The following is a 9839-nucleotide window of genomic DNA, read 5'->3' as shown; positions in this document are numbered from 1 at the left end:
AGTCTCATACACTTTCCTGCCTGGGCTGGCTTTGAACCTCGATCCTCAGATCTCAGCCTCCTGAGTAGCTAGGATTATAGGTGTGAGCCACTGGTGCCTGGCTCGCCATCCATTTCTGTACCTGGTCTCCTCACCATTGCTGGGTTCTAAGGGCAATTTGAATATGGCTGCTCAGAGCTCACCATACCGCCCCACAACTGGTGTGTAAAACAAGGAATCCAGCCCTGGCTAGAGCCTTCTTTCTCCACCTAGCTCCTCTTTCTTCTGTCTTTCAGAGACAGCTCAGGCTGGCCTTGATACTCCTGCTTGCCTCCGAGTGCTGGGATTACAGGTATGACTACCACGCCCAGCCTCCCTCCCATTCTGGGGGACATCCCCATACTTGCTCCCTCTATTGTTACCTTGCTGTGAGGCCTTTGCACTGCTTTGCAGCTGAGCTCTCCCACTTCCCTCAAGATGTTTCTAGGGATGAGACCTTGTGCATCTGGGGGGCTGCTGTGTCCCCTCCTGTGCTTGAGCTCTGCGTAAATGCCAGTATCTGTGCTGTGTTCAGGAAGGGAGGCCCCGTGGACAGTATTTCTGTGTGGGAGGTTCTCAGCCTTGGAGCCTCATGAGACAGTGGGGACAGCGAGCCCAGGCCTGAGTGTGGGTGGGTGCCGTTCAGAACTCAAGGACTCATCTTGGTGCTACTTCCTGAGAGGCCTTGCCACAGGGAAGAGCAGGTGAGGGGAGCTGATGTTGCTGGGGTTTCTGGAGTCAGACCCCACGTGGGCCCTGGGATTGGTGTCCTTAAGCCCCCTCTCACCTGCCATGCTGGTCCTGCAGCCGAGGGTGGAGCTGGGACAGGCCTCAGCCCACAGGTTGGGGTGGTAGGTGACGGCCGCCTGGCAGCCTTCCTTCCAGTTATCTTCATCTTCCAGAAGAACTGGGCTCTTAATAGGACAAACAGCCGACCAGAAGACTTAGGATGTGCTGCAGAAGGGTTTTAAGTTCCACCCAGGTCCTCCTTGGCTGGGGTTGGTTGTTGACAGTGGTCCTGCGTATTGTGCTGGTAGAATTCTCACTTGGCTGCTGTTTGTGTGTGTGTGTGTGCGCGTGCATGTGCGCGCGCGTGTGCCTGTTTTTACGCTTTGTAATTAAAACATTTATTTGGCTTTCCCAGTGAAAATCTAATTTCTTGAGTCTAAGAACTGCCGATATTGGCACAGCGACTGTAGTCCGTCGGGCAAACAGCTCTGGAGCCTGGTGGATTATTCATAGCGTGGTGTTTGCAAATCAGGCTGTGGATGTCTCTAATCAGAGTTGATGTTGGTAATTGATGTGTTGAGTTAGGGTTTTGGCGTGGGGGGCATCTTGGAGCATTTGTGTGTGGCCAGCAGGCGGCCTCCTACGGCTGACTCAGCCTTGCCAGCCGGGTACGGTAGGCTCCTCAGCCAGCCGGGTACAGCAGGCGCTCAGCTGCACGTGTCTGATTGCTGGCCATTGCTGCATGAGCCCTGTGGACCCCGATGCTGATCCCAGGTGCTCTGGCCCCACCAGGGTGCACATGTGATGGACGCCGAGGCTCAGGACAGCCGCGGGGGCAGAGCAGGGCTTTGAGGTCGGGAAGCTGGGAGGCGGCGGGTGCCTGAACGCCCTCCACAGAGGCAACACAAGCCCTGGTGACACCCCTCTCTCTGCTCTCTTACAGACCATCATGGAGCAGTTCAACCCCAGCCTCCGCAACTTCATCGCCATGGGGAAGAACTATGAGAAAGCCCTTGCAGGTAGAGCAGGCTGCCTACAGCCAGCACCCAGCCCCATCCCTGGCTTGCACTGCCCCGGCTCACAGATGGACTCCACTCAGCCCAGGGGGGTCCTTCGTTCCAGAAACAACCCCACAGGCTACGGGAGGGCATGAGTGCTGGCCAACTCCGACTGTGTCCCTGTTATGCAGGCCAGTCTTGTCCTGCAGCTAGGGGGACAACTAGGTGACATAAGGACAGGAGTGTGGATTTCTATCCCCAGAGCCATCTGGAGTCTGTAAGACTGGGGTGGAGACCACAGAGGTCTAAAGCCAGGAACCTGTAGCTTCTCCTTGTAATTGGATGTCCTGCACCCCTGTGAGTCTAGACCAGAGATTCTAGGGATGGCGGTGGCAGTGTTGGACCCTTTGGGTTCACTAACCCTGAGATAGCCCTGCCCAGTTCAGGAGGCCTGGAGTTGCCAGGCCAGCACTGTGGCCCTTGGTGTTTCCACCCAGTAGAGCCAGGTCATGCTGTTTACTTGGACACCCACAGCTCCTGAGCCCTGACCCCTAGTCTCCTGCACCCTTGGCTATGTTTCTCTATGTAGGCTTGAAGCCACTGCTGGCTGTAGCACATTTATGGGGGATGGGAGGGTCTAAAATTTATTTTTTGTGCAATACCCTCCAGGTTACTGGGGATTGAACCCAAACCTTGGATCATACTAGGCAGATGCTCAACCATTCCTTTTTGGGCTCTTTTTGGAGAGAAGTTCTTGCTATGTAACCCAACCTAGCCTGGAACTCATGACTTGTATTTCGGCCTCCTGAGTGCTGGGATTGCAGGTGGTGCCACCACACCTGACTCACTGCAACACCCTCCCCTCAGTAGGGAGCACTGTGTGTCTCCAAGTGAGCACCATTTTCCTAGCACTTCCTTGGCCTGCTTGTGTCATGGCCCTGACCTGTGCGGGGAGGTTCTGTCCAGGAGCTCAAGTTAGAGACAACAAAGAGGCTTCACATTTTTTCTTTCTGCCACTTTTACTCCATAGTCTCTTGGGAACAGAGAGCCCAGCATCTGGGCATATTTTTTATCTTGCCAGTCCTGGGGCTTGAACTCAGGGCCTGGGCACTGTCCATGAGCTTCTTTTGCTCAAGGCTAGCACTCTACCACTTGAGCCACAGCACCACTTCCAGCTCTTTTTATGTGGTACTGAGGAATGGAACCCAGGGCTTCATGCAGGCTAGGCGAGCACTCTACTGATGAGCTCCCTTCCCAGCGCCCTGGCCTGTTTCTGACCATGGCCTCCTGTCTGCTCTGAAAAAGGGATTGTCCAGCCCTGTCATGCCCATCTGCCTGCTTGCTACATCCAATACAGGGACCAGAGGGCCTTCCTGCCCTGCATGTAGTCCTCCTGTCTTCCTGCATCTGAGACCTCCCTAGAACCTGGTCCTGTGTTTTCATAGACCCAGGTGGATGGTGCTGGCCCTTAGAGGGGGTCTTCACCGCCTGGGAGGGTTCTTCTCCCCACTCTGCAGCCCTGCCTGAAGCTCCATGACCCAGGAGTTCCAACCACAGCCCTGCCCTGAGCTCCATGACCCTCGGGGGGTCCCGGGGCTCAGAAAGGCCATCTGTGCACTCATAGATTTGGTTCCAGCTGAATTCCTCATAAGCAGCTGCTGCCCTCAAGCAGAGATTCCACGCACAGAGCTTGAGGGCACTGCAGAGCTCAGGATGTGGTGATGGCCACTGCCCCAGGAGGAGCCCCCGAGGCTTGGTGTGGAAGTGAACACGGTGTCCTTGGTTCCTGTTCCCTCCACTGCTGGGAGGCCTGGCCTAGAAAAAACTAGCTTTGCTTTGAGGCTGACAGCTGGGAGAGGCCTCAGGGAGGAGGCCGAAAGGGGAGCTGCAGCCTGGAGATACCGAAGATTGTCTCCTCCCCCCCACCCCCCCACGAATCCCTGGGGTGGCCCGCTGTCTCTGGGTGCAATGCGCCTGTGTCAGATTCTCCAAGCAAAACTAATTTCCAGGCCCGTTGAATTCAGAGGTCCAGGCTGGCTCCACCCTCAAGAGAGGAGGGGCAGGACTGGTGTATTTCAAAGCCGCCAAGGGGGTGGGGGTGGGGGCTTCTTCCCTGTGTGGCTCCCCCTTGGGCTAGTGGAATGCTTTTCCCAGTTGTCTTGTGTCTGGGGAGTTCCTGGGTCTGGTGGAGGCTGGGCCTGTGCTATCTACCCTCCAGCTCTTTGATGCTTAAGCCTGGGCTTCCTCAGGCCTTTCTGCCTCCCCCTGGGCTTCCTCCTGCGGTTGTCAGGCTGGTTGTCAGGCTGCGGTGCAGGACAGTCTGGAGGGTTACTTCCTCTTCCTGTTTTCCTTGATTGTCTCAGGACTGAGCACAGTGGTCCAGGCTCCTGGCCACAGCACCACCTCAGTTTCCTCGCCAGCCTCCACACACACAACTTCTCTTTCCTTTTCTTCCACTTAATCTCGCCCCCAAAACCCCCAACCTGGCAGCAGCAGCTCTTCAGCCCCCTGGGGACAGTCTTGTGCCACAGAACAATTGTGTGCACTTAATTGAAAACCATATAAATAAAATTTGATAAAGTGTCCAATTATGAGCCCCTAACTGGGTTTTGTAGAAAACAGATGAGAGATTGTAATTGTGCTGCTGGTGGCTGCCGTGGCCCTGCACTCCAGGCCGGGCGGCTTGTCCTGCAGTCTGAAGGGCAGGAGGGAGGGGCAGTGTGCAAAGGCCCCTCCTCTCACCCCAAATAAGATGTGAGGAAGCCCTGACTCCCCATTTAGACCCCGGGAAGCAGGCTCTGGGCTTCCCCAGTCTTGTCACTGTGGTGCCTCTAACTTGCTGTTGGGGCCCTCTGGCCACCGCAGGGCTGTGATGTTTCCAGCCCGCTCTGGGCGATGAGCACCCTTCCGGGACAGTGGCTCTTCCTGTTGCAGCTTGGCTGGGGACTCTGTGGGTAGATCAGCGGCCCCTGCTTTCCATGTTTGCAGAGCTCTAACCCTGAGTCAGCACCCAGTCTCCTGAAGTACACTTGAGCAGCTGGCCCTCCCCCTCAGCAAACAGCACGTGATGTGACAGGGCTCCATGCTCTACAGTTTGACTTGAATAGCTCTGGACCTGCACAGTACACTGTGTTCTTACAAATAAAAGGAGCCCTCGTGATGGGAACGGAATAAGAAGACCAACAAGAAGCAGGAATAAAGCTGGAGTAGTCCTCGCTTGTCCGGGCTCATGAGGGGGTGGCTCAGCTGTGACTGCAGTGCTGGCTATGGGCCTCGGCCAGGCCTTGTGATGGACCTAACTGCTCTCTCTCCTCTCAGGTGTGACCTTCGCTGCCAAAGGCTACTTTGATGCCCTGGTGAAGATGGGAGAGCTGGCCAGTGAGAGCCAGGGCTCCAAGGAACTTGGTAAGACTCTTAACACTAGACCGCCTAATATGCTGTGTAGACCCAGTGCTGTTCTGTATCTGGGCCTTCTTCAATTTGGGATCAAATTTGGCCTGTCAAAATATGCTTAAAAATAATAATCACACTGGGCTGGGAAGGTGGCTCAGTGGTAGAGCACTTGCCTTGCATGCCTGAGGCCCTGGGTTCAATTCCTCAGCACCACATAAGCAAAAAGAAAAAAGCGGAAGTGGCGCTGTAGCTCTAGTGGTAGAGCGCTAGCCTTGAGCTGAAGAGCTGAGGGACAGTACCTAGGCCCAGAGTTCAGGCCCCACGACCGGACCAGGGCAGAAAAGTCCCTGTGAGACTCTTACCTCCAATATTCAAAAACAAAACAAACCCCAAAGCGCTGTGGCTCAAGTGGTAGAGCACTAGCCTTGAGCAAAAAGAGCTCAAGGACAATGCCCAGGTCCTGAGTTCAAGCCCCAGCACCACAAAAGAAAAATCATGAGGGCTGTTGAAGGTTAGCCCTCACTGAAAGTGGGGTGCATCAGACAACCTTGGAGGCAGGCTCTGTGGCTTCCGTGGGTGGACTGTCTCCCCTGAGGAGCATGGCTGAGGATGTGGAGGGTGTTTAAGGGTGGTGAGGAGAGTTGTGTTGCTGGCAGAGGGGACTGGTGACCAGTAATAATGGAGAGCTGCAGGCCTGTGAATGATGGTTCCCACACTACTTAGATATGTCACAGGAGCACACTCCTCTTGTTGACAGGTTATTTTATACTTTCTGTGTGTGTGTGTGTGTGTGTGTGTTTTGCCAGTCCTGGGGTTTGAACTCAGGGCCTGGGCACTGTCCCTGAGCTTCTTTTGCTCAAGGCTAGCACTCTACCACTTGAGCCACAGCACCACTTCCAGCTTTTTCTGTATATGTGGCTTTGAGGAATGGAACCCAGGGCTTCATGCTTGCTAGGCAAGCGCTCTACCACTAAGCCACCTTCCCAGCCGCTTTCTGTGTTTTGTGGATGTCTTACAAAGAGTTGCTGTTGACAACATAATCAAGAACACTGAAATGTTAGAAGTCACGGGGCTCCCATGTGGCGTGGTTGCAGATCTGACATTGGGTAGAGCCCCGAGTTTCTGTGGCTCTCAGCACAGGGAGGAGGTGTCATGTGGCTGAGGTCACCCTCCCTCACAGGACCTCTGGGCAGGCCTGGGGCTATAGTACTCCTGTGTGCTGGTCGTGACCCTCTGAGTAAAGGCAAGTCAGCCAAGAACCACTTATATTCTTCTAGGCTCTGGGCATGGAGGACAGATCTTCGTGTCTTCAAAGCCTCCTTGTGGGCACCATTCTGGAAGGCCATCCCCTTCAGGTGTGGCCAGCAAGGACACCAGGTAGAGATGCTCACTGGGAAGCCAGTAGATGCGACATGCCAGGGTCAGGTGCTGGCCGCCTCCTTGGCTACTGGGTCATGTTAGTGGTGCTGGGTTTCTCTCCCCAAAGCAGCCTCTGTCTTCCCCTGCCTGGTGCAGCTTTGCATCTCACACCCTCTTGCATGGAAGTCGGGCTTCACTTCCTTTTTTGGTATCCTCTTGTTTGAGGATACCAAGGTTCTGTGGCCTGGACATCCCAAGTGGTGGCTGTGTGATGGAAGGGGCCAGGCTGTTAGAGCGGGGCAGCGGGGTGAGAAGCCCTCCAGCATGGGCTGAGCCTATGTGGTAGACGGTGCTCTCAGGCCATATGCCCCCAGCTCTTGTGGCTCTGGGGGGAAGCTTTCTCCTCTTGTGCTTGAGGAGCCAAGGGTGTGGCCAGAGGGCTACCCAGTGCCCGCTGAGATCACGCCTGCAGCCTGAGGTGGTAGGCAAGGTGGGTAGGGCAGTGGGTGGTCAGATCTGGCCACGCGGAGATCCTACCCCTGAGCTCCTGGACCAGTCCGTGGAAGTTTGGAGTTGGTGTCCTGCCTCTCAGCTCAGCCTGGCCGGCCCCGGCCCCCTGGGGGATGACACGGGGTTGGGTGTGAGCCCCAGTGTCCTGGGCTGAACCACCAAGTGCCTTGTTCCCGTGTCCCCACGCAGAGGCTGAGGTGCCGGCTCTAGCAGAGACCCCACAGTAAGGGTTGGTATGTCTGAGACAGAAGAGATCCTAGAGCGTTTTGCTGGCTAGTCCTTTAGGGTCTGTGAAGGTGAGGAGTCAGAAGGCTCTGCCTCAGCCTTGAATCGGGAGCTGCTTCCTGTGTGGGATTTTTGAAATCTGTCCTGGGGCTGAACTGGAGAGTGAACTGGCTAAGCTTGTTCAGGGCTTTTCCTTGTTGACAACTCTTAGTTCACCCATTTCCACACACAATTCAGTAGAAGTTGCAACCATTACCTTTATCTAGTTCATACTTAATCACCTGAAAAAGAAAACAATACTATTTGCGGTCCCTCCCTCATCCTCCTGGTCCCCAGAGTTCCACCAGCCCTGGAAGCCCTCACCTGAGCTTTCTCCATGAACACCTCATGTAAAAGAGTTGTGCAGCATATGACCTTGGTTGGCTTTCACTGACATACAGTAGTCACCGTCTGATAGCATGTGTCAAAACTTGGTTCCTGGTTATGGCCAATAATACTCCATGCTGCACGGGCCACATCCTGTCTGCCCATTCCTGTTAGTGGATGTTTGGGCTTCTGCTTTTTGGCTCTTACACATAGTGCTGCTGTGGACACGGATGTGGAAGTATTTGCATGGATGGATGTTTTGTTTTCTCTAATAGTATATCTGGGAGTGGAATTGCTGGATCAAATGCTGGAAGTTCAATTTTGATGAAAACTAGTTTGCCTACACCCTTGCTATCTATGACCATCTTTTCCTCTTCCTTCTCTTCCTCCCCTTCCTTCCCTTTTCCTCCTCCTTCTCATCTTTTTTGCCAATACCTAGGCTTGAACTCCATCCCTAGTACTATGTTTGCTTGTTCTGCTGAGTCTTAACTGCTGGAGCCTTTTGTCTTGCTTTTTGTTGGTTATTTTGGAGGTAAGAGTCTCAAGGATTTTTCTACCCAGATCTAGCTCAGCCTCCTGAGTAGCTAGGATTATAGGCGTGAGCCAGGATTCTTGGCCTGTTCTTTTTTTTTTTTTTTTTTTTTCCGGTTGTGGAGCCTGAACTCTGGGCCTGGGCGCTGTCCCTCAGCTCTTCAGCTCAAGGCTAGCACTCTACCCACTGTGCCACTTCTGGTTTTCTGGTGGTTTATTGGAGATAAGAATCTCATGGAGTTTCCTGCCTGGGCTGGCTTTGAACCAAGATCCTCAGATCTCAGCCTCCTCAGTAGCTAGGATTAACAGGCATGAGCCATGGACGCTTGGCTTGTTATATTTTTTTTCCCCAGGTCTTGGGGCTTGAACCTTTATGGCCTGGGCACTGACCATTAGCTTCTCTGTGCTCAAGGCTAGCACTCTACCACTTGAGCCATGGTGCCACTTCTGGCCTTTTCTGTTTATGTGGTACTGAGGAATGGAACACAGGACTTCACGCATGCTAAGTAAGCACTCTACCACCAAGCCACATTCCCAGCCCTGGCCTGTTTGTTTTTAACTATGGACATTGTTGATTCCTTGGGGTCTGTGCTATCCCTTTGCAACATCCAGCATCACAGTCATAACTTTTGCTGAACTCAGTGTACAGTGTTTATGTGATGGTATGTTGTCTTGAGAGCAGAGACCCACCGTATGTTAGGACTCCTTGTTTTTGCTGCATCACTGAGGAATAATGGAAGCATGGGGAACTGCGTGGCATGGGCCTGTCCCAGTGCCAGGGACAAGGTGGGAAATGTGTCCATTCCTCCCACAGTCATGGGCCTTTCCTTCCATCCCTCTCCACCTCTAGGCACCCACTCACCTGGGGCGTTGGAACAGTACTTGCTAGGTGGACGTTGTACCTCTTGAGCCATGCCCCCAGCCACTGGCCTTTCTGTTGCTGGTACTTAATATTTGCCAGGGTTGGTGGGGTCATGCAGTCATGCAGTCAGTTTTCACGTGATTGCTGTCCAGCCTTGCCAGGTCTACACACACAGTACAGTGTTGGAGGCCCTAGTGACTGAGCATGGTTCTGATGCGGTGCTGCTGGATGATGTCCCCCTGGTGTTCCCCCCCCCCGTGTCCCCCCCCCCCCCCGGCTGTCCTCCCCGGAGGTGCCACAGCCTGTTCTTCTAGTCTGTTCATGGCTGTTTGGGGTATTTCCAGATTTGCATTTCCCTAATTAGAGATGTTGAATATCTTTTCATATGCTTATTTGCCATTTGTTTCTCATTAGTGAAATGTCAGTTCACATCTTTCCCCTTAGTTTTATTTGGGTTTTCGTCATCTTGCTGATTGATGAAAGTTCTCTGTGTTGAACATAGATGTCCTTTGTCAGGTGTGTAGTTTGCAAATATTTTCTAATTGGCTTTTCATTTTTGTAACAGGTTTTCTTTCAGCGCTGTAAATGGAACCCAGGGCCTTGTGCATACTGGGACAGAGCTCTATCATGATGCTTGGATTTGTTTTTCCCAGTCCTGAGGCTTGACCTTGGGGCCTGGGTGCTGTCCCCTAGTCTCTTTGTAGCGCTCTACCACTTGTGCTACAGCTCCACTTCTGTCTTTTTCTGAGTGGTTTATTGGCGAATAAGAGTCTTACAGCGTTTCCTACCTGGGCTGGCTTCAAAGTGTGATCCTCAGATCCCAGCCTCCTGAGTAGTTAGGATTATAG

The 9839-nt window shown here is 53.5% G+C and overlaps 1 protein-coding gene across 7 annotated transcripts in view; it reads left to right on the top strand.

Moving 5' to 3' along the window:
• The first annotated feature begins 1688 nt into the window (after positions 1–1688).
• The window catches only part of Baiap2 (BAI1-associated protein 2), a 53383-nt gene continuing 45232 nt past the window's right edge, over positions 1689–9839 (top strand). For 6 of the 7 annotated variants that reach the window (XR_001175985.1, XR_001175983.1, XR_001175984.1 and 3 more), the window contains exons 1-2: positions 1689–1766; positions 5064–5150. Coding sequence is in view for 4 of the 7 variants with exons in the window: in XM_013038032.1 (XP_012893486.1) it covers positions 1697–1766; positions 5064–5150 (157 nt within the window). In the remaining 3 variants the exon portion in view is untranslated. The remainder of the gene's footprint in view (positions 1767–5063; positions 5151–9839) is intronic. The other variant, XM_013038034.1, reaches the window with a different exon arrangement.

Source organism: Dipodomys ordii, unplaced genomic scaffold (assembly GCF_000151885.1).
Source record: "Dipodomys ordii isolate 6190 unplaced genomic scaffold, Dord_2.0 Scaffold7, whole genome shotgun sequence".
Lineage (NCBI taxonomy): Eukaryota > Metazoa > Chordata > Mammalia > Rodentia > Heteromyidae > Dipodomys > Dipodomys ordii.
This window is presented reverse-complemented; position numbering and strand designations above follow the sequence as displayed.